The 23807-nt window shown below is 51.7% G+C and overlaps 1 protein-coding gene across 2 annotated transcripts in view; it reads right to left on the bottom strand.

Moving 5' to 3' along the window:
• Positions 1-18828, bottom strand: part of SLIT1 (slit guidance ligand 1) — a 184670-nt gene extending 165842 nt beyond the window's left edge. For both annotated transcript variants that reach the window (XM_077947006.1, XM_015147856.3), the window contains exon 1: positions 18410-18828. In XM_077947006.1, coding sequence (XP_077803132.1) covers positions 18410-18606 — 197 coding nt within the window. In that variant the 5' untranslated portion in view covers positions 18607-18828. The remainder of the gene's footprint in view (positions 1-18409) is intronic.
• Positions 18829-23807: the final 4979 nt, after the last annotated feature.

The following is a 23807-nucleotide window of genomic DNA, read 5'->3' on the forward strand; positions in this document are numbered from 1 at the left end:
AAACCTAAAACCAAAAGGCATTTTTGGTTGTTATTTTTCTATTATAAAAATATGTCAGCATTGATTATAAGAGGAAAAATCTTAAACAAGTTAAATGGACATTAGTAGAGCATTGCTTGGTTGAATTCAGCACATCTGCGAAACTGCCATCTGTCATGCAGCCATTTAAAACGGAACAGATCTGCTTGTCTTGACAAAGAAAGTTGTGCATGACACAGAACATGGGAAAAGGTCACAAGACAACCCTTTTCTAAGAACCTGCTTGATATGGTTTGGCTGTGTCCCCACCCAAATCTCATCTTGAATTGTAGCTCCCATAATCCCCATGTGTCATAGGAGGGACCCGGTGGGAGGTAATTGAATCGTCTGAGCAGGTCTTTCCTGTGCTGCTCTCGTGATAGTGAATAAGTCTCACAAGATCTGATGGTTTTATAAAGGACCGTTCTCCTGCACTTCTCCTTGCTCCCACCATGTGAAGAAGGATGTGTTTGCTTCCCCTTCTACCATGATTGTAAGTTTCCTGAGGCCTCCCTAGCCATGTGGAACTGTGAGTCAATTAAACCTCTATCCTTTATGAATTACCCAGTCTCAGCTATGTCTTTATTAGCAGTGTGAGAATGGACTAACACACTGCTTATGTAGAAACACACACACACACACACACACACACACACACGAATACAGAATGAGCTGGGGGCTGTGTGCCACATAGTAATGGCTGTCACCGCTAAGTGGTAGAACTCAAGGTGACCTCAGTTTCTTTTTTATACTTTTCTGCAGTGTTTTTATTTTTTTAAAGACATCTGTTTTTATAAACAAACATAATATCCAACATATAATATCCATAATAGCCAACATATAAAGTTATTGCATATAAAAATAAGAGTGCTATGCACATTACTGAATATTTTTCCATTTCCAAAACAAAGAAAAAAATGAAAGTCATACGTAATCCCATCACTAAGAAATAACTCCTTTTAATGTTCTGAAATATTTGCCCTCAAGCCTGTTTTTGTTGGAAACTACTTTTATATACTTAAGATAATTCAACAAATGTTTACAGAAGACTTACTATGTGCAAAGTGCTTTGCAAGATTCTGAAGAGGATGAATGAGACATAAATGTTACCCCCTCCTTCTACAATATCATACGCTGTGTGTTTTCCACCTAAGATTCCGATCGGCCATGAAGTGTCCCTTCATTTGGATATATCAAGTTACTGGACCACTCCCTCCCTGATTCCCTGTGACTGGTATCCCTGGGCTGGTTAGATATTGTCCAAATATAAATTATTGCATAAAGGTTGATGAGCATTTGGGAGGAATGCATTCCTGTAAATGCAATTACTTGGTCAAAATCATGAAAAATCTGATGAATTTTACATATCATTCATCACTCATTCCTTTTCACGGCAACTAAAGCAATTGACTATGATAATTATTCCCATTTCACAGATGGCAAAATTGAGGCAAAGACAAACACTGACTTATCTTAACAAAGCAGGACCCAAAATGGAACTCAAGAATCCCTGAGGATGGAATTCCCACTAAGGCAGGACAGAGGTGGAGAGGACATTCTGATGACACCCCACATTAGCACACCTCTCTTCTTACCCTTTTGTACCAGCCCCCACAGTGCAGGTGCAGGGGTGCATTCCTTAGTCCCACTCCTGTTTCTCACTTCCTACACCCCACTCCACACAAGACCTAAGACAAGCAGGGAGAAAAAGACAACGGCACAGACAGCAAGGCAAGCACAGCCTCTCCCTTGGGGACCCTGCTTCCGGGACAGAATGTCAAAAGAGGCCCAAGCCCATCCCAGCCTGCCCCCATCAGCCTTGCTGTCTAACGCAGAGCTTAATGCCTCCTCTCAGGGGAGAGCCCCTCACCCCAGCCTGCAGCCTGAGAGCTCTCACTAAGCTCCCAGGTCTGACGGCTGCTGCCTAAGGAGGTATTATTGCCACTTAGGCTGAGAAAGTGACCTCCACGGGGTAGCCCACCCTCTCTCCCACCAGGATCAAGTTCACAACCTAAGCCAGCCACTTCCCCTCATCAAAGGTTGCTAGAATAAGGCAAGGAGGACATTTTCCTGCCGCATCTGATTCCTCCAATGGGAGGTCCTCAATGTTGCCACGGAATCCCCTCCCCCAGCAAGCTGCCAGGGGAGACTGGGAGATGCTGCTAGGACCTTAAGCCCAGGGCAGCCAGAACAGCTGGTGGAGTGGGCCCACTCGGGCAGGTCCCAGCCTCAAGTCTCAGGAAGATCCCAAGATCCAGAGCCCACCTGGGCTCCCTGAGGTTTTGCCACTAGAGCCCACACCTGCCACTTCTTCCTGGGCACCAACTGTGTTCAGGCTCCAGGCCTGACCCTAAGCATGCTTCATCTCATTTCACTCTCATTTCACAACCTATAACGGCAGTCATACGCTCTCCAACTTGCTGAGGAGGAAACTGAGGCACGGATGCATGAAGCAACTTGCATGGTGCTACACGGCTAATAAGTGGTGGGGCAGGATCAGACCCCAGCCAGTGTGATTCCACGTTCTGTCTCCTACGTCACAAGTCCTCATGTTGCTGGACTCTCCCTCTGTCCCCTCATCCCATGCCCTCACCTCGAGTGGCTATGCCTTGGACAGAGCTGAAGAACATAACTTGAGGGCTTTGTAGAGGACACGGCTGCACTGGGGCTCCGTAACGAAACCATGTGCTCTGCCTACACAACAATTTCGGGGGCTCCCCCGCCAGGCTGAGCTAAGTGTTCTTAGTCGCCAAGAATGTGGGCTCTGGAGCCAGACCATCCGGCTTCAAATTCCTGCTCCACCATTACACTGGCTGTGTGACCTTGGGCACGTAAGTCAGCTTTTCTATGCCTCAGTTTCCCCATTTATAAAATGAGGATTATGGTAAAACCCACCACTTGGAGATACGGTGAGGTTTAAATGTCTTGATATTTCTAAAACACAAGAATAATGCCCGGCACACAATTTGTGCTCTCTACAGCATTATTACCTGCTGCGATTATCTTGACTACTGCCACTGCTGTGATTTTCCTCCAGGACTATGGCTCCACCAGGAGGTGGCGTCCCCTGGCTCAGCTCCAGCCGGTGCTGGACTGGCAGGGCCAAGTTGAACTGGGAAGAGTCACTCACTTCCCTGCAGGACCCAGGAAGCTGAAGACCAGGGAAGACACCCTAAGACGGTTCTCCCTCTTCCAAAAGTCATGAGTTTACACCCATCCTTCTCCCCAAGGAGGAAAAATGCTCAGTGGCAAACGGCCCTGATTTCCCTCCGTTCCTGTGTGGTCCTAGCCTAAAAGGAAAACCTCGGTGGCAAAAGATTTTGGAGAAAATCCTCCGAAGCAAAGTTACCAAGGAAAAAACAAAAACACACAAGGATGTCTTGAATCCTCTCAGGAAACAAGAATTTGATCCCCAGTCTCTGGGTATTTGTGAGGAACCAAAAGAAACCCTGGGATTTCCTGGGGCTGCAGGAATAAACTCCCTGGGCCCCTCACGGGCTGTTCTGGGGGCTCCTGGCGCCAGCTTCGCAATTTCTCACCCTGGAGCTCCAGCCACTGCTGTTACCTCAGGGACTAGAACGTTCCTTCCTCATCACAGCCTGTGGTGGATGGCTCACCACCTTGTGGTGAAAGGTGAGAGGCTCACCCTTCCTGCAGGGAAGAAAGAAAGAAAAAGAAAGAAAGAAAGGAGAGAGAGAAAGAGAGAAAGAAAGAAACAAACAAAGAAAGAAAGAAAGAACGAACGAACGCACGCTATCACCGAATAAGACAAGCCTGCTCGGGAACGGTACACCCAGCTCTTTGCTTTGAAATCTTACCCTGGCCGAGGCTGCGGCGCTGAGAGTCTACAGAGTCAGACAGAGAGAACGGAGGAAAGAAAGAAATTCCCTCCCCAGCCACTGCCCAGACAGCAGTAAAGGGGCCCACAGAGGCCTAACACCCCAACCTGCAGGCTGGCCCGGGTGCATTTCCCACATCCCACCCGCCAGCTTCCACACCCGCCCCACACCTCTGTCCTCGAGCCCGAACCCTGCAGCGCCGCCTCACAGGCTCCCCACGTTCACCTTGGCCCCCCTCCAATCTGCTCTCCAAGCCACAGCCAGAGTGGTCTTTTCAAGATGCAAATCTGATCATGTCACTCCGCACTTAAAGCCTTCAATGGATCTCCATTGCTCTTGGAATCGAGACAAATCTTCTTAGTGGCCGGGCGCGGTGGCTCATGCCTGTAATCCCAGGACTTTGGGAGGCTGAGGCAAGTGGATCACCTGAGGTCAGGAGTTAGAGACCAGCCTGGCCAACATGGCAAAACCTGTCTCTACTAAAAATACAAAAATTAGCAGGGCATGGTGGCAGGTGCCTGTAATCCCAGCTACTTGGGAGGCTGAGGCAGGAAAATCGCTTGAACCCAGGAGGCGGAGGTTGTAGTGAGTCAAGATTATGCCACTGCACTCCAGCCTGGGTGACAGGGCAAAACTCCACCTTACAAAAAAAAAAAAAAAATCTCCTTACCGTGAACTACAAGCTCCTGAGTGGTCTGTTCTGTGCCCACCAACCCAGCCCGCCCCATGCTCCTTCTGACTTCCTACTCCCTCTGCCTAGAATGCTCCTTCCTTCCTCTTTGCCTATGAACTCCAATTGGCAAACCTTCCTATCACAGGCCCACAGAGCGCCCTGACCCTCTCCTTTGTAGCACAAATCAGAGCCAATTGTTTTTTGTTTTTGTTTTTGTTTTTGTTTGAGATAGAATCTGTCACCCAGGCCAGAGTGCAGTGGTGTAATCTCAGCTCACTGCAACCTCTACCTCCCAGGCTGAAGCTATTCTCAGGTACCCACCACCATACCCAGCTAAATTTTTTTGCATTTTTAGTAGAGGCAGGGTTTCACCATGTTGGCCAGGCTGGTCTCCAACTCCTGACCTCAAATGATCCAACTGCCTCGGCCTCCCAAAGTGCTGGGATTACAAGCCTGAGCCACCTTCCCCAGTCAGAGTCAATTTATACTGATTTGGAGGATTCCCTGACTGATGTCCCAGCCTCCACATGAGATTAGAAGCAACCTGGGGACACAGACTATGTTTTATTGCTATTGTACACCCAGGGTGCAACACAGAACATGGCACATGATAGATGTTTCAATAAGTATTTCTTGAATACAGGAAAGAATTTGCATTAAAATTGACATTTTAAATAGCATTAGTTGAGCGGGTTTTCCATGTTTCTTTGTTTCCCTACTCCAAAAATAAACACACACACATTAAGAAATGCTCTCCCCAGCCAGGCATGACAGCTCACTCCTATAATCCTAGTGCTTTGGGACTCCAAGAGAGGAGAATTGCTTGAGATCATCCTGGGTGACACAGCAAGACCCCATCTCTACAAATAAAATTTTATTTTAATTAGCCAGGCATGGTCATCTCAGCTACTTGGGAGGCTGAGGTAGGAGGATCACTTGAGCCCAGGAGGTTGAGGCTGCAATAAGCTATGATTGTACCACTATACTACAGCCTGGGCAAGAGAGCAAGAACCCTGCTAAAAGAAAAAGAAAAAAAGAAAGAGAGAGAGAGAAAGGAGGGAGGGAGAGGGAGAGAGAGAGAGAGAGAAATTTAGAAAGAGATAAATAGGAAAAGAAATGTTCTCCCCAAATGGACATCACCCCAAAAGAGCTCCACGCAGAGGATGCTCCCATGTTACCAACAACCTCCTCTCTTCCAGGTCCTTCCATTCTCATAAGTGAGCCCAATATGAGCAAGGAAATCGCGTCCTTAGGGTCCAAGCTGCTAAGTGAGACAGCTGGGTGATTCCAGACACCCTCAGGAGGAAAGCGGAAAGGACGGGTTGTCTTCCTCCTGCTCGGGGGTGGTCTCAGTCTTCAGGAGAGCCAGGGTAGCCGGTGGAATGGGGCAGGTCCCTTCCACAGGGCAGCACTGGCCTGGCTGCTTCATAAACATGAGGTCCACGTACTTCTCACAACATCCCTTGGAAGTAGGAGTCTTTCACATCACCTTACAGATGAGGAAATGGAGCCTATAGGTTGAGTGTCAGAGCTGGGAAGCCAATCCAAGTGGTTCAGTCTTTGGGCCAAATAACTCAGGCCTTGAAGGCACAGGCCTGGGCTGGAATCCCAGCTCCACCCTTTTTTTTTTTTTTTTTTTTTTTTAACACAGGGTCTCACTCTGTAGCCCAGGCTAGAGAGCAGGGGCATGATCACAGCTCACTGCAGCCTTGACCGCCCAGGCTCAAGAAGGAGTAACAAGGATCTGAGCAAAGCCAGCATTGGCCTCAAGCAGCGGTGAGGCAGGAGGGCCTGAGGCCCCAGCGGGTGCAGCCTGGGGTTTCCAGGAATTGAGGTTGATGGGGAAGAAGCGAGTCACAGAGGGATCTGTGAGCACAGCTGCAAGCCTTGGTAGGTATTGGAGGACTCTGAAGTCCTGGAGACCTGAGCCCAGAAGGGCAGAGTGAGCACACAATCTGACCCCAAGGAAAGGGTAGCTGTGGCTCCCGAAGGGCGAAGGCCTCTGGCCAGCCTGCCTTGGCCTACAGGGTAGAAGAATAATTATTCCTCAGCCCTTTAATAGGAAAATACCAGCCCCCCAGCTGCAGGGCTTCCACTCTGCTCCCCCGTTCCCTTCAATATCAGTGCTTCCTTCTGGCCTGGAGCAGCCTAGAGCTCAGCAAGCTCTTCCCCTGCCCCAGCACATGCACCAGGCTCCCTGTCCGAACAGCCTTCAGGCCTCCAGTCAAACGCCCTCCTCTAAACCAGCTTCCCCAGGTGCCTACTTATCTCCTCTGGAGCTCGGACAGCCATCGGAGTTGCATGTCAATAGGAAGTCCTTTGTCTAAGGCCAGTTTCCCAGCTACCTGTAAGGGGAGAGGCCGCAGCTGGTTTGCTCACTGCTGTATCCCCGGCACCTGTGAGGATACCTGGCACATAGTGGGTGCTCACTGAATACAGGCTGCCAGAACAACCCTGCCCACTGAGCCCAGGGGCTGCTGGCATACCATGGTCGAGGCCTTGCACGCACTCCCGTCAGCCAGCTGGGCCTTCCCCACATCCTCAGGCCTCAGTAGGTGAGGAGTCAGGGCTCCCAGCATCCCAATCCTCCAACCCACCAGTCTGAGCCACAGCCAGACACCAACTCCAGCCTGGGACCACCCTCTGACATGTGATCAGTGGGGAAGCCCCAAGGAGGAGGAGGCAGGGACCCCATGCCAGGGCCCATTTGCTACCGATCCACTCCACCCTTGCGCCTGGGCTCCTGGGGACCCATCTTGTTTCCTTGGCTGGAGAAACAGCAATTGCTACAGTAGTATCCCAACCAAGCCAGCTCATTTAAGCCTCACAGTAGTGCCTGGCTCAGAGGCTCCTTGTCAGTCTTGACTGACAGATGAGGGCACTGAGGCCTAAAGAGTTTGGATGACCTGTTTCAGGTCACCCAGCTGGTTGAGGAGCAGGACTTGAGCTCTGGCACATCTGACCCCAGGACCCAGCTCTTTAAAAAAAAAAAAAAAAAAGAATTTAGTTGTTAATTGTGGTAAAAATATACATAATATAAAACCTACCATCTTAATCATTTTTAAGTGCATAGTTAGTTCTGTAGTGTACTGTACTACTTTAAAATGTATATATTCAGATTGTTGTGCAAACCAATCTCCAGAACTTTTTCACCTGCAAAGTGCAACTCTATGCTACAGAGCTCCCCCATTCTCCACCAGTCCCTGGCAACTGCCCTTCTACCTTCTGTCTCTGAATGTGACTCCTCTGGGTACCTCAGATATGTGAGATCGTAGTGTTTGTCGTTTTATGACTGGCTTTTTCACCCAGCACAATGTCCTCAAGGTTCATCCATGTTGTAGCATGTGTCAGAATGTCCTTTTTTAAGGCTGAATCATACTCTATTCTATATATAGAAACCACATTTTGTTTATCCCTTCATCTGTTGGTGGACATGTGGCTTGCTTCCTTGTTTTAGCTATTGTAAATAATGCCGCTTTGAACATGGGTGTACACATATCTCTTTGAGACTCTGCATTCAGTTCTTTTGGGTATTTACTTGGAAGTGAAATTGCTGGGTTATGTGGTGATTCTATTGTTAATTTTTTGAGGAATCGCCATACTGTTTTCCACAGTAGCTGCACCATTTCACATTCCCACCAACAGTGTGCACACCCTTGTCAACACTTATTTTCTGTTTTTTTGACAGTTGCAATCCTAGTGGGTGTGAGGTAGTCAGGGCCCAGCTCTTAATCCCAACTCCATGGGATTCTGTCCTGAGGCCCAAAGTGCACCCCAATCCCTTCACTTCTGAGGCCTCACCTTGCTCTTGCCAATCCCCTTCCCAGGTCTGTGGCCTACCCCCAAACCACAGTCCTGCACCCAGGGCTCCACTGACAGCCCCTAGGCCTCCATGCTCTCTATCCATGCAGGCCCCTGGGAGGCCATCCACCACTGACCTCCTCCTGCACCACCACCTCCCTGAATCTGCCCAACTCTGCTCACCATTCTCCACCCCAGACCAGACACCTTGCTCCCTGTACCAGTCTGCAACTTGGGTCCACCCAGCAAACATGTGCAGGCGGGAATCAATCACGGCCAATTTGCCTTTACAGCCCCAATGCTCAGCTGGCAAGTGTTTTGTAGATACTGAATGAATGTCTGGCAAATAATGAAGGAATGAGTGAATGAAGTCAGGCCTCATTAAGTCTACAGAGCAGAAGTCAAATTTAAAAACTAAACACAGGCACGTCTCAGAGCCTCAAGACTCAGGGAATCTCAGCATACCACTTACCAGCTGGCTGTTCAACCCTGGGCAGATGGCTCCACCTCTCTGAACCTTCTTCTCATCTGCAAAGCAGAGGTGAGTAATACCTTCCTCCCAGGAGTGTTATGAGGAGTAAAAGAGGGAACTCTGGTAAAGCAGCTTATTTGAGGCTGGCGAGAGGGAGGGGCTCTAAGCCACGACCATGACCACAGCCACCATCAAAACTCCCTCTCACCTCTCTCTGCCTCTGTCCTTCTCTGGCCCATCGTCAGCTCTCCCCATTCCTGCATTCCCCAAGACCCCTGGCTCCCTCCTTCCCTCTCCAAGAGATTCCAGTCCACCTGCCTCTATGCTGCAAGCAACTCTCTCCTGAGCCTGCTCCCCTTCAGAGTTCCCGTGCCTGTCTTCTCCTCTGCAAACTTCCTTACCACCTACTCGCTGCCGGCCATCTGCCTCCTGCCTTCCGCTTCTCCCAGGAAACTGCTCTGCCCACTTTACCAGTGACCCCGATCTCATGTTCCAGAAGCTTTCCTTGGACCTCCTCCTCAGACAGACTGAATGCTCTCCACGCTGCTAACCCTCCTCCTCTTCGCCAAACTCCTTCTTTGGCCTTTGCAAAAACCACTCGGCCCAGGTTCAAATCCACAAATGTGTAGCCAGTGCACGCCAATGTCAAACACAGGACAGGAGTTCCTCCCGCCTCTCCACCATCTCTTCCTTCGATGCCTTCCCTTCCTCCTGCCCTCTAATGTGGGTGGGAGCTAATGTGTGTAAGTCCTCGAAGGATGTGCTTTCTTCTCCAGGAAACCCCAGTACCAAGCAGTGTTTCTTAAACTGTGTCCTGGGCACTCCAGAATCCAAATCACCGGAATCGCCTTGCTGAAGATCTGCAGAGCCAGCACCTCTAGGATGGGCTGGGAATCTGCATTTTGTGCCAGCCTCCCAGGAGATCCTTATTCCTACCAAAGTTTCTGTTCCACTGCCTTCATAGGTTGAAGTGCTTCCCCTGAGGGTCCCCCCATCTCTCTCTCCAGCCTGAATACTCTCCTGAGTAACCTTCCCCATCACGACCTCTGGGGCCATCTTTTTCACATAGATTTTTAGTGGCAATTCAAAGAAAACAGGCAAAAGCCAAATTCACAACTTCTCCTCCAGGATCAGTCGCCTTTTTCCAGCTTTATTCCAGTCCCAAGATCACTCTCTCAGGCTCGAGCCTCAGAGTCCGCCAGGCCGTTCCCACTTACTCTCTCTGCTCTCTCTGCCTTGGTCCAGACCCACTTCCCCTCGTATCTTGGCCTCTGCAATAGCTTTGAACTCTATGACTGTAGTAGATTCCTATGACAAATTATCATACACTAGTGGCTGAAAGTAACACAAATGTATTATCTTTCAGTTCTGGAAGTCAGAAGTCCAAAATCAGTCTAACCATGTTAAAGTCAAGGTGGTGGCAGGACATTAACAGCAGATTGGATAAAGAAAATGTGGGCCGGGTGCGGTGGCTCACGCCTGTAATCCTAGCACTTTGGGAGGCCGAGGCGGGCAGATCACAAGGTCAGGAGATCGAGACCATCCTGGCTAACACGGTGAAACCCCGTCTCTACTAAAAATACACAAAATCAGCCGGGCATGGTGGCGGGGGCCTGTAGTCCCAGCTACTCGGGAGGCTGAGGCAGGAGAGCGGCGTGAACCCCGGAGGTGGAGCTTGCAGTGAGCCGAGATCACGCCACTGCACTCCAGCCTGGGTGACAGAGACTCCGTCTCAAAAAAAAAAAAAAAAAGAAAGAAAATGTGGTACATATACACTACACAGTACTACGAAACCATAAAAAAGAAGGAAAGCAAGCCTGGCGCAGTGGCTCAAGCCTATAATCCCAACGCTTTGGAAGGCCGAGGTGGGTGGATCACCTGAGGTCAGGGGTTTGAGACCAGCCTAACCAACATGGTGAAACCTCGTCTCTACTAAAAATACAAAAATTAGCCAGGCATGGTGGTGGGTGCCTGTAATCCCAGCTACTCAGGAGGCTGAGGCAGGAGAATCGCTTGAACCCGGGAGGTAGAAGTTGCAGTGAATCGAAATTGTGCCACTGCACTCCAGCCTGGGCAACAGAGCAAAAACCCCATCTCAAAAAAAAAAAAAAAAAAAAAAAAAAACAGATGAGGGAGAAGGGAAAGTTCTTTCTTACGGTAGAAAGTTAACTAATAGAGAACAAATGATGGAGTTGAAAATCATCATGAATGCTAAAACTAGGGGGATGAAAGCTTGATGAGAAACAGAATGTGCACTTAGCTTCAAACAATCCCCCAACAAATTACCTGTTAATACCAAAGAAGAAAACAACAACCTCTCAGCAGAGAAGCCTGGCAGACATCAACTTATCAAGTGATTAAAGACAAAATCACCAATACTGGCACAAACCGACATCACCTGCCTTCTGACATGGTGCACCAGGAAGGACACGGAGTCATTATTTGGCGTTCCCAGCAAAAATGCGTAACCCAAATGTAACCGTGAGGAAAGATCAAATGAAGTCAAACTGAGGAGCATTCTGCAAAATAACCGGCCTGCATATATCAATAATGTCAAAGTCAAGAAAAACAAAGAAAGGCTGAGGAACTCTTCCAAATTAAGGGAGACTAAAGACCATGACCATTAAATGCCATGTGTGATTCTGGCAGGATTGTGGACCTGGGAAAAAACAGCCATGAAAGACATTATCCGGGCAATTGATAAAAACTGAGTGTGAATTCTGGAGTATAGTTTTGCACCGATGTTTAATTTTCTGATGTTGATAGCCTTATTGTTCTTAGAAAACACCCACCAAGTATTTAAAGGAAAAAAGTTACAATGTCTCCAAGCTATTATTAAATAGTTCAGAAAAAAAATTACCTATTAGTGTGTGTGATAGAGGAGAGAGAAAGTGTGTGTGTGTGTGTGTGTGTGATTATGATAAAGCAAATTGGATTGTGATGTTTGCACAAGACCATAAGTTTATTAAAAATCATTTATTTGTTTTTTAAAATTTAATAAAAAGTTTTGCACACCCCCTCTGGGGACCCCCATTTCCCTGCCCCATGGCCTAGGTGCCCACCCATTTCTTTAATCTCCTCTCCCAGAACTCACCAACACAAATCTTTGCCCCTCAGGGGGGTCTGCTTCTCACTCTCCTTCCCAAATACGTGCCACATACCTTCTGAATGCTCCCAAACTCCCTTACCCTCACTTCCCCTTGCTACTTAACCTAAGTCTTGCCCAGTCTTCAAGGCCTGGTTCAAACCCTACCTCCACAACACAGCAACAATCCAATCCCTCCTTCCCATCGAGCGACTCTCATCAGACTCATCTCCACACTGATGGGGCACTGACTATGTGCCAGGCATTGCTCTATTCTAATTATTAATCTTTATTCTTGCTGCCTTCAGCCAGCTTTCCCTAGCATTAACCTCTTTCATAACCATGGACAGTTATCAAAACTAAGAAATTAGCTGGGCAAGGTGATGCATGCCTGTAGTTCCAGCTACTCGGGAGGCTGAGTGGGAGGATCGCTTGAGCCCAGGAATTTGAGACCAGCCTGGGGAATATAGTGAGACCCCGTCTCAAAAAAAATCATCTCATCTGAACTACACAGCCCTATGAGGTAAATGCTGCCACTGGTCCCATTTTACAGATGAGTAAGCTGAGCCGCTAGTGAGTTGTCTAAGATCTCTTGATAGGTGATGAAGCCAGGATTCAAACTGGGCCATTCTCGTACTGAAGCCTGGGCTGGTAGCCACTGTGCTCCTCGTCTCTACGGACATCCTTACACATTTGTTCTTTCTCCCTCACCAGGCTGAAAGCTCCTCAGGCCTCTCTCAATGACTCTATGCACCCTGCAGGTGCCCAACAGCTGTCTGTCCGCCACAGGCTGGGTTTCAGAAAGGAGAGGAGGGGGTCATGAGCTCCGTCAAAAAGAGGAGCCAATTCTCCACACCCTCCCCGCCCCCCAGCACAGCCCAGCTCCCTGGCTACTGCCCAAGGCCCGGCCGTCATCTGCTCTGGGTAATAAGTATTTGTATGGCGATAATTACAGCATTTCGGAAGAAAATCCCATTAAGCAAGAGCCCCGCCGAGCTGCTAATGCCGGCACAGAACTGGAGGCGGCAACTCCGCCAAGCACCCGTCTGCTCCCAATAATGCAGGAGCGGCCCAGCCCCAAAAGAGCACGGCCGCCCCTGCTGGCAGCCTCGGGCAGCCTGGGCCACTGACAGCCCGCCCGCCCCGCACAAGAAGGGGCACCGAGGAACATCAGCACCCCCGCTTGTGCCCCAGGGTTCCCATCGGCTGCCTGATGAGGAAGAGGAGGGCCACCCTGGGATCCAGCATGACGCCCAAATTTCCTTCACATCCCTGCAATTCTCTGTCACCTTAATAACAATAATAATACTACCATTTATTGGGCACTCGCTGTCTGCCAGGCCCTGTGCGAAGCGCCTCTGTGAGCATTACCGCATTTAATCCTCATGACCACCCTTTGAAGCAGGCCCTATCATCATCCCCACTTTATGGGCAAGGAAATGGGGTTCTGAGAAGTCGCCCTTTCCTCCAGACCACTTATCCCAGCTTGCAGTTATGTGCTTATTCTTATATTATGTCATTCATCTCTATCTCCCCTGCTGGACTAAAACTGGGGTTTCTGTTTCTGTCCGGCACTATTCACCCGGCACAATGCAGACGTTCAATAGATAGCTATCTGTTGAATGAGGGAATTAAACCCCATCACTTGCCCAAGGCCTTCCCAGCTGCTGAGTGGCAGAGTGGGGTTAAAAACCTAGGCAGTCTGGCTTCACAGCCCTGCCATCAGGACCACCCGCCCTGCATACGGTCCCCACTCTGTCTCCAAATCCCCAGGGAAAGGGCCAGAGATGCCCAGGAAAGGTAAATGAGTGTTCTAAATAGACAGACTGCGCTCTAAGCAGACAGACTGCAAGACAGCCAGCGCTCAAATCCTTACCTCCCGAGCTCTCTTCTGCCCCACCCAAACCCTTGAGCCTCTAGCTTGAGCTTTCCAAATAACAATAATATCCTAACGATTGAATCACAAAGCATTTTCACAACCATAGCATGAGTGAGTGCAAAGGCCCTTCGAGGTAGTAGGTGTCATCAGCCCCAGAGGCCGAGGCAAGGGCGAACACCAGCCATGTGCCAAGTGTGGCACGTTGCCTCACTCACTGCTCACTATCAACCTGCACAGCTGTCGTCATCCCCTTTTACAGATGGGGAAACTGGGTCTCAGAGCAGGGAGAGGCACAGAATGGGGGTCCTAACACCAGTCATTCAGAGCCCAGCAATAAGCCAGTGTGCTGGCAGCCACACCAAAGCCTAAGCAAGCAGGGGACTCTTGCCCTGCCAGGAGGAACCTCCCCTGCACAGCTCAGGTCTCTGCTACAGGAGACCCTGGTGGCCTGCTCAGATCCAACCAGGCCCTGATGGCAGATGTGGCTGCAGTGGCCCCTGACCTCATTTACCAAGGTCACCATACAATTATTATTTGGAATTTCAAACAGGCTCCCCAGAGGATCAGCCTCAGGTGCCCTGGGCAGCCTCCCTTATGTGTGACCACTCAGCCCTGTTAAATGAGACCTCGAGCTCAGGGAGCTGAGTCTAGAGAGGGCCTCCCAGGCCTCTACAGCAGGCATGGAGATAGGGCAGGGTGGGTGAACTGGCAAGGAGGGAAGGGCACATAAGGAGGACGGCAAGGCTGGGCACAGTGGCTCATGCCTGTAACCCCAGCACTTTGGGAGACTGAGGCAGGAGGATTGCTTGAGCCAGAAGTTTGAGACCAGCCTGGGCAACATAGCTAGATCCCCATCTCTACAAAAAAAGGGAAAAAAAAACCTGACAAGCAGCAGAATGTGCTGGGCCTGGAGGCAAAGAGAGAACAGTAGGCCTTCCCAAAGGCCCTGGCTGACTCCCTCCATCCTCAGGCAACTTCCCCTCTCTGCACCCACACGGGGAATCTTCCGCAAGCCTCAAATACCCAGTGTGCCGAGGGCTGGGGGCACCAGCGATGTCCACGCATACTGCACTCTCACACTCTCCTGGACACTCTAGTTAAAAGATTTTTGTAATTAAAAATCAAGTCCAACTGAAAGTCAAGGTCGTTGTGGAAGAAAAAAAAATAACTTAATGGTGACCATGGCTGGGTCCCTCTGCGCCTGGGCAATACAAAGAGAGAAAGCTTCCTGGGCCTCCTCCGCCCCCTCTCCCAGCCCTGGCTCTGTATTTTAATTGTTCATTACAGTGAATTATTTAGCATCCCTTTGCTGCCCAGCTGACCAGCCCCACAGCCCCTCTGGCTGAACCAATTTCCTCAGCAGCTCTGGGGCCTACCCAACCTCTTCCCCAAAGTCCCCACAGCAAACCAATAACAATTTCTTTCCATTTCGGGGGACACGCCTGGACCCAGAGTTATAGAATATATGATCATAAAGTTGCCAGGCCTCACAGGCTGCTGCAGAAACTGCCCAAAGGACAAAAGGCAAATGCACAGCTGCAGTCCATAAAAATTTCACAGCCTCAGAAGAAGCCGCTGTTTCAGGCTCTGATACTGCACAACACTCATATTGATTAGAGAGAGCATTTGCCACAGTTATTTTGAGTCTGCCTGGGCTCTTACCAAGGCCTCTTTCAAGATGTTCTTTTCCTCTTCGAGCAGCTCTTTCACGGGCTGCCTGGAGAACAGGCGGGCTCCCTGCACTTTCCCAGTCCAGGAAGCTTTGCCCACATGGCAGAGATCAGACCTGCTCCACTTCCCCAGGATAACTCACCCCTGGATTCCAACTAGTAATTCCAGAGGAAAAGTTCACATATAGAAAGGTTTCCTGACCCTTCCCAACATCTCTTTCCAGCCTCAAGTCCCACTCCACTCACTGGCCACTGGCCACAGCATGTTTCAGCCCCAGGGACAAGCTGGTCCATCTTCCCATATCGGGCCAGGCACGCTCACACCTGCAGGCTTTTGGCTCATACTCAACAGCTGCAGGCTTTTGGCTCATACTCACACCTGCAGGCTTTTGGCTCATGCTCACACCTGCAGGCTTTTTGCTTATGCTCATACCTGTAATCCCAGCACTTTGGGAGGCGGAGGCAGGAGGATTGCTTGAGCCCAGAAGTTTGAGACCAGCCTGGGCAACATAGCTAGATCCTCATCTCTACAAAAAAAGGGGGGAAAAAAGAGGTCTGCAAGAAAGCAGACCCCATGACCTGAAAAGCAGCAGAATGTGCTGGGCCTGGAGCCCAGCTATTCCCTCTGCCTAGATTGCCTGCCCTCTGTGCTTGGCAAAATCCAAACCAACCTTGATAAAGTGGCCCATCCTCTGAGAAACCCCTTCACTCTGGAAAAGGGCTTCTCACCCCAGTGTTCCCACAGCCTGTTCCCTGAGGCTGCCGGGCCCTCTTCTGAGAGCTTACCATTAGAGGTCCTCTGCCCAGTTCTCTAGACCATGTGCCCCTTGAGGACAGGGATGGGCTCACTCCCTGCTGACGCCTCAGCACCCAGGGCAGTTCCTGGCTCAGAAACATTTGCTGAATTAAAATAATGAGATTCCCCTCCCTATCCTATCGTAATAATGGCTCTCACTTAGTGAGCATCAGAAGGTACCAGGCACTTCCCATACATGATCTTCCATCCTCACAAGAACCAGATACCTTATGTCGCCTCAGCCCCATTTTCCTGATGGAAAGCAACTAAGGTTCAGAGAAGTTAAGTAACTTGCCCAAGGTCACACAGCTCATAGGTGACAGAGCTGGAGGACCCAGGTAGTATAGTTCCCAGAATGCCACCTCTTTCCTCTGTACTAGGAAATTTCACTTTCATCTCACTCTGATCACAAAAGAGCTAAAGAGTTCATGGTAGTCTTAAACACTAAAGGTGGTGAGTAAGGATGGAGGAGATGACTTTAAGACTCAAGATTCAAAAGCAAAGAAGAGGAGCTAATGTGTCTTAGATCTAGGCTGCAACCAGGATAGCAGCTTCAGGAGAAATTCCGGTGGACAAGGCAAGGGAAGCAGGGAGCAGGTACAGAGGGGACAGGCATGGAGGGTGACCAGGCCACCGCAGAGGTCCTCTGGACAGATTTCTGACCCTCAGTTCCTCTCCGGGTCCACACAGGATAATGCACACACTGCCCATGGGAAACTCAGTTTGGTACCACCTCTCCCCAGCCCTGTAACACACAAGCATTCACACACACACACACACATACATGCAACACACACACACACACACACCATCTAGATTGCATCTAGATTGCAAATTCTCTGAAGCCTCCACAGAAATTTTTCAGATGCAGCCAAGAAGAGTCTGGGGCAAATATGTGCTCACTGATTGCTGGCCTTGGTACAGAGTCTGATTCAGGAGACAGCTCTCCTCAGGGTCAGATTTCTGTCTCTGACCAGCTGGGGGCCATGAAAATGTGCTCGAAAGTTATCAAAATATGCATGCCTTTCCTGAGAGCCACTGCAATCACCAAGGAGTGTGGGAAGGAGGAGTAGGTAGGTTTCAAAGGAGCCAGCAGCCTTCTCCAAAGCCCTGTCCAAAAATCTCCTGGTGCAGTCACCTCTGCGAGCAGTACAAAGGCCCTGCATGTGACCAAAATCTACACACACACAGCCCATTACGGGGACTCTTATGGCCTCACACTATTAAGGTGGCCCCTTAATACTAGGAATTGACACAGAAACACATTATGCAGGAGACTCACAGAAAACAAAGTATAAAGGTCTGTAAATACACACACGCAAACACACACACACACACACATACACATCCTACTAGCTTAGTGGGTCTAGAAAAGGGTCAAGTTTCCTCAAGAATTTACGAGTGAGAGGGAACAGGGGAAGAGAAATGCTGTTTTTTTATGACTTGTCATGGTCAATATCTTTAACCTTGGGCCCCCCTCTCCAAGCTCTTGACCTCTTGGCATTATCCACCCGGTTCTCCATCCAAGACACACCTACCCCTTTCCGGGTGCTGAATGTTACACACCCCAAGCCACATACCCAAAGCCCTCAGGTCCCATTGTCTGCCTGCGTTGGGGATGACTGGGTGTGGAGGGAGGCGGGTGAGTAGAGGACCAACGCGTGGCACCTGCAGGGGAAGAATTCTCAAGGCTCTGGGGCAAACAATGGAGAAGAAGGGGCAGACCAGAAACTTCGCCTCCCATCCTGCTGCCCTTCGTCAGGAGCAAGCTCTGGGAGCGGTAATCTGCGCAGCTGGCTCAGAACGCGGCCGTAGCCCCATGTGCCCAAAAGGAGACATTGTCCTGGCCAGTGTGGGAAGTGTCCCTCCTGGGTGCAAGGAAGGCTTTCTGGCACCAGTTCGCAGGCACCCCGGAGGAATAAAGCGCTGGCGCAGTGGGGAGGGCGGGTGCGGAGTGCAGGGTGCAGGTGTGAGGACGGGAGCTGACAATCCCGCCGAGGGCCCTTTGAATCCCAGGGAAGGGGAAACCACGGCGCTCCTGGCTCCTGGCTCGGGAAAGACCCCGGCAAGAACTGACCCGTCTGTGGGCTGCGGAGCCCACCCCGAAGTCCGGAATTGCGTCTGGGTTGGAGGGCAACCTCGGAGCCAGGGAGCCAGGGGCGGGGGCCATACTCACAGGCGCTCGGTGTTCCGCGGGATGTTCTTGGGAATGGCCTGCAGCCCCGTGCCGTGGCAGTCCACCGTGGTTCCGGTGCAGGTGCAGAGGGCGGGGCACGCCGAGGCTCCCAGGCTCCACGCGGCTGCCCACAACAGCAGCCAGAGCTCGGGTCGGACCGGCCCCGCGGAGGACCCCCACCCGGGCGTCAGCGCCATGGTGCCCTCACCGCGTCCCGCTCGCGAGCCAGACGGCGGCAGCCGCTGACCATCCCCGTCCGGGGCCGCCTCCAGGTGCAGTCCCGGGGCAGAGCCACCAAAGAACCAGCGGGCTTGCGCGCGGCGCCCCTGCGGGTTGGGAGGCACCTTGCTCCTCCAAGCGACGGCGCCTGTGCGCGGACGGAGGGAGGGCGCCTTGGGCGGAGGGCGCTCGGCTCCTCTGCCGTTTCGCCGCCTGCGTCTCCCTCTCCCTCCCTCCAGCTCCCAACTGACTGCTGCGAGGAGGAAAATGGGCAGGCCCCGCGCGCGCACGCACCCTAAGCACACCACACACACACACACACACACACGATCACACACACACCCGCGCGCTCGCTCCCACCCGGCAGTCATCCATCAATCGAAAAGCACACATCCAGGGCCGGGCTCCTCCCCGCCCTCCGCCCGCAGCCCCCCTCTCCCGACGACCACTCCGCGGCTGCAAGCCGCCTAGTTTCAAAGGTGGAACCTCCGAGGCGCCGCCAGCGGGCAGGGGGCTGCGGGGGAGGGGAGGGGAGGGAAGGGGGGTGTGGCTCGACCTGCCAAGTCCTGGCTCTACACACACGCGCGCGCACATGCACACACACACACACACACACACACACACACACACACGGCGAGGATGCACACATTTAGACGCACGCACCCCGGCACCCGCGGCCCCAGCTGCTATTGCATGGTGGGAGGGAGGTCTTATTTTGCTGCTTGGACGCCTTCCAGCGGGGTCAGACCCGTTTCCCCCATCCCCCGACGGCAGCATCGGCCTCTAGGCCCCACCTGACTCGCTATGCCAATTCTTGGTTAAGGGAAACCCTGTGCTTGTGCCCCAGGTGGCATCCTCAAGCCACCAACCTTACTTAGCCTGGACTTTGAGAGTGGAGCTTTGCCGGGGGCGGCGGGGGGGCGCTCCACGAAAGCGCTAGGCCAAGTACAGTCTCCTTCCTACCTCCATGCACTCACTTCTCAGAGGGTAACAAGCCAGCCCCATGCCCAGTATGAGAATGGCTCTGATCGGGACACTTGCTCAGCAGGGCACATTTGTACCATACAGTTACACGGGCTTCTTCCCCTGTTGTAGAAGAGAGGGACGAGACATTAAGGAGACTTGGAAATCTGGCAAACATCTTCCTCCACTCACACCGGGGTTCCTCCATTTCTGACAGGTGGAAACAGATGAAAATGAATATTCCATCTTGTCATCAAAGGAGACAGAGAGGGCTGGCATAGGGCTGGGCGGCCTGCTTGAGAAAGAACCCCACAGGCCACCCCCGTCAGACCCAGGCCTCACACCCAGCTGGGTAGGGACCTTCCTCACTGTAAGGCATGTATGGACGTGGGCATGAACAGGACATCCAGTGGGGAGAGAATTCTCCTCAACCCCAGAAAAGATGAAAGATCTCCTCAAAGCTAAGGACAGCTGTGGCCCGCTGGGGCAGTGCCCAGCAGTCGGGGCCCCGATGTGAGGCTGCCTGGCAAGAGGACACTGCTGGGTAGCCTGAGAAACACCTCCCGTCTCAGGAATGGCGGGGGTCCAGACACAGCATGGATGCATTTGGTGGGGAGAGTATCCGGCGGGGTGGGGATGGGGGATGTTGATAGACTCCACAAGGTTGAACCCTTACCCACAAGGTACCCAAGGCTCAGGCGTTTTCTTTGTTTTTCTTTTCCATGTTGATGAAAAATTTGCAGTCTCTCTACTGTCATAGCACAGTATGTTACAATTTATGCGGCTGATTTCATGGGCTTTTGACAGTTCTTTTGAAAGTTTTCACCCATCCCTGTCCATGACCTCCATCTGGGCAGTGGGTTCTTGAACATCAGTTCAGTTTCTCAGGGGGCAGGGCTTTCTCAGGGGTGCCTATGTGGTAGGATATTAGGGAAGCTTCCCACAAACCAGGCTGGAGTCTGAGAGGGCTGCCCCTGCCCTGCAGCTCACCAGCTCCTGCTCCCTGGGGCCCCAGCCCCTCTATCTGTGCCCTCCCGGTAGCCTCAGACAGAGTAACATTCTTCTGTGCCTGCTGCTTTGTTTATCCCCTCTTAGCACCTGCAGCTGCTTCTCCACACCCCACAACCCTGCCCACCTCCTGGCGTCCTCACTCGCTCACCCAGACACACACCCCAGCACCTGGCGCTTAGTAGGCCTGTCACAGACAGCACTTAGGCTGTTGAAGATGTCTGGTCTCCAGCCTTCTGCTGCAGCAGTAGCTCCCCAGTCCCAGGACCTTGGAGGGCCCCTTCGAAGCCAAGACTCATGTGGAGAAGGGAGAGAGTGTTGATTAGCCGGGTGACATGCCCCTTGGTCCTCAGAGTGACAGAGTGAAGGGGTGTGAAGAGGGTGTGAGGAGGGGTGGGAGTGAGCAGGGGTGCAAGATTAGCCCTGCCTGTGGCTCCTGAGAACCAGCCCCTGCCCTAGAAGCTTCCAGATCAGCCTGGACAGTGAATCCCAAGCAGGCCCTGGGCTGAGTTGCTGCTGCCTGGCAAAGCCTGGCTTTTCCTCTGAAGGGAGGGAAGGAAGGAGCCCCCGAGACCCAGGACAAAGACTCCCCCGACAGCCCATCACGGGAGGCCCTGCCCAAACAGCGGGCAGCTCCCCAGCTTGGCTCTCGTCCCTGGTTCCTCCACCCCAGAACCTGGCCAGCTCCCCGATTCAGGAGGCGGCTCACCATGAATGAGCGCAGCTCATTAGCGTGCCCGGCACATTTACTTGTTAAACAACCGCCTGGCTGGCCGCACACCCCCAAGCCCCCCTCTGTTTTTTCAATTTCCTCTCCCATGCCCCTCCCCATCTTGGGTCTCCCTACCCCCTCCCTACAGCCAGGCCACCTGCTCCCACTGCACGGGTGGGGAGGAGGCAGGCCTGGCACATTGCTTCTGCCAGGAATACTCCACCAAGCCCGGCCCTGCTCACCTGTCGCCAGCAGGGCAACCCCCTGGAAGGGAAATTTGGGGTTGAGTCTCCCCAGCCCAGTGACGTGAGTCCCCTCTGAGTCCTCTCAGCCATGTGTGCTGGGAGTTGAGGGCCACTTCCCACGTGTGATTCAAGGAGAGAGCGCTCTCTTTACAGCTTCTGCATGGAGTCCTCTTCCCCACCTCCACCAGCCCCTTCTGGAGCACCAAGAAGCGGGAGAGCCTGGGTGAGGCTGAGGTGCACCATGGGGTGGATTTCCAAGCTGCAAAAGGCAAAAGTGAGACAGAATGCCTGCTAAGTAGACATCAGATAAACACCACTCACGGAGTATCTATGTACTACATATGCTGTACTGGAACTCAGCAATTCAACAGGGGACAAGAATGGCCCTGGCCCTCAGTGGGCTCACTGTCCAGTGGGGGCACAGAAACAGGAAGCAGGAAAGCATATTCATTTGGGTGTCAGCGAATGTGGAATTGCAGAGAACCCAGAGTGAGGGCACAGAGTGGGGCTGGAAGGCTCCCTGGAAGAGGAGGCACTGGAACTAGGTCTTGAAGGATAAATAGGCATTCTTTGGGCAAAAAACAGGAAGAAAGCCTCTCTCAGCAAAGAGAAGTACATGAAGCAAGTCATACAGACGGGGAGCAGCATTCTCAATGGCTGAGCTGGGGCACATCCAGCAAGGCTGGAGCGTGGCAGGGGATTCAGGTGGGAAGCACAGATGGAGGTTACGGAGGTAATGAGGACACACCCCAGAGGCCCTGGTGCAGCCTTTCTCTGGCTTCACTGGGCTTTTAGCATCACCTGGCCTGGCCCTGTCCTCAAACACATGTCTATGTATGCATGTGCTTGGAAATGCACTACCTCTGGAACCAGTGTCTCTGCAACTGGCTGCTTCCAGGGAGGTGACTTGGGAGGTAGCAAGGAGACAGTTGCAGCAGATGCTTGTTTTCTACTGTTTGGGGTTTTTTTGTTTGTTTGTTTTTTGAGATAGAGTCATGCTGTGTTGCTCAGGGTGGAGTCCGTTGGCACAATCACAGCTCACTGCAGCCTCCAACTCCTGGGCTCAAGCGATCCTCTCACCTCAGCCTCCCGAGTAGCCAGGACTACGGGCACGTGTCACCATACTTGGCTAATTGTTTTTTGCTTGTTTGTTGTTTGTTTTTTGTTTTGTTTTGTTTTTTGCAGAGATGGGTCTCCCAGGGTTGCCCAGATTGGTCTCAAACTCCTGGATTCTAGTTATCCTCCCATCTCAGCCTCCCAAAGTGCTGGGATTACAGACCTGAGCCACCACACCCAGCCTTTGTTCATATTTTTTACCCTATGTAGAATGAGCTAATTTCCCCCTACCAATACATTTTAACCGCCCCCCGGGGTGCTTATCATACACACTGATTCCTGTGACCCATCCCCAACCTTCCCAATCAGAATCTTCACTGTTAACAAGCTGGGGATGGGGGATTACAGGCAGTGCTAATTCTGATGCAGGTGATTCCAGAGACCGTGCTCTAAGAATCAAGGCCTGGTGTGCCGAGTTATGAGTTTGGAATTAGACTGAAAACTCTGGGGAGCCACCGAAGGAAGGAGCCTGGTAGGGACAATGGGTCTCAGGCCCACCTGCCTTCCTCCTCTCCAGGTTCCACACACCATTAGCAAGGATGAGGCACATCAAAGAGAAAGATGGTCAAGGGATAGTGGCAGGAAAGTATTAAGATGTCAGAGCCGGAAGGGGATTAAAAAATGATCAAATCCAAGCACCAGTAAACAGAAGCCCAGAGAAGTGAAGCAACCAGCCTGACCTCACATGCAAAGGAGCTGCAGAGGTGGGCCATCAATGAGGCCACACGCCCGGGCAGAACACAGCATGCAGTCCATCCTTGGCACTCCTCCTGGCCCTGCCACCACAGGGGAACTACGAAAACAGGAGTCCCCGGCAAGTCTGTGCTGGCAGGACTCATGATATTTTAGCTTTAACCTCTAAACCCCTGGCTATGCTCAAATTTGGAGGAGGCTGAATTGTTGGAGGCTCTCAATGGCAAAGCCTACAGCAAGGACAAGCTCCTAGTGGCTTTTATAGCCCAGATACCACCATAGGCATCCAAGATAACTCTGGTAAATAGAAGTACTAGAAGCAAAAGAGAAGCAAAGTGGGTGCTGGGGTGGGAGAAGAGGGGGAAAAGAAAGGGAGAAAGCAGGGAGACAGCCTGCACTGACAGCAACCATTCATCTATTCATCAGACATCGATGGCATGCC

This window comes from Macaca mulatta, chromosome 9 (assembly GCF_049350105.2).
Source record: "Macaca mulatta isolate MMU2019108-1 chromosome 9, T2T-MMU8v2.0, whole genome shotgun sequence".
Lineage (NCBI taxonomy): Eukaryota > Metazoa > Chordata > Mammalia > Primates > Cercopithecidae > Macaca > Macaca mulatta.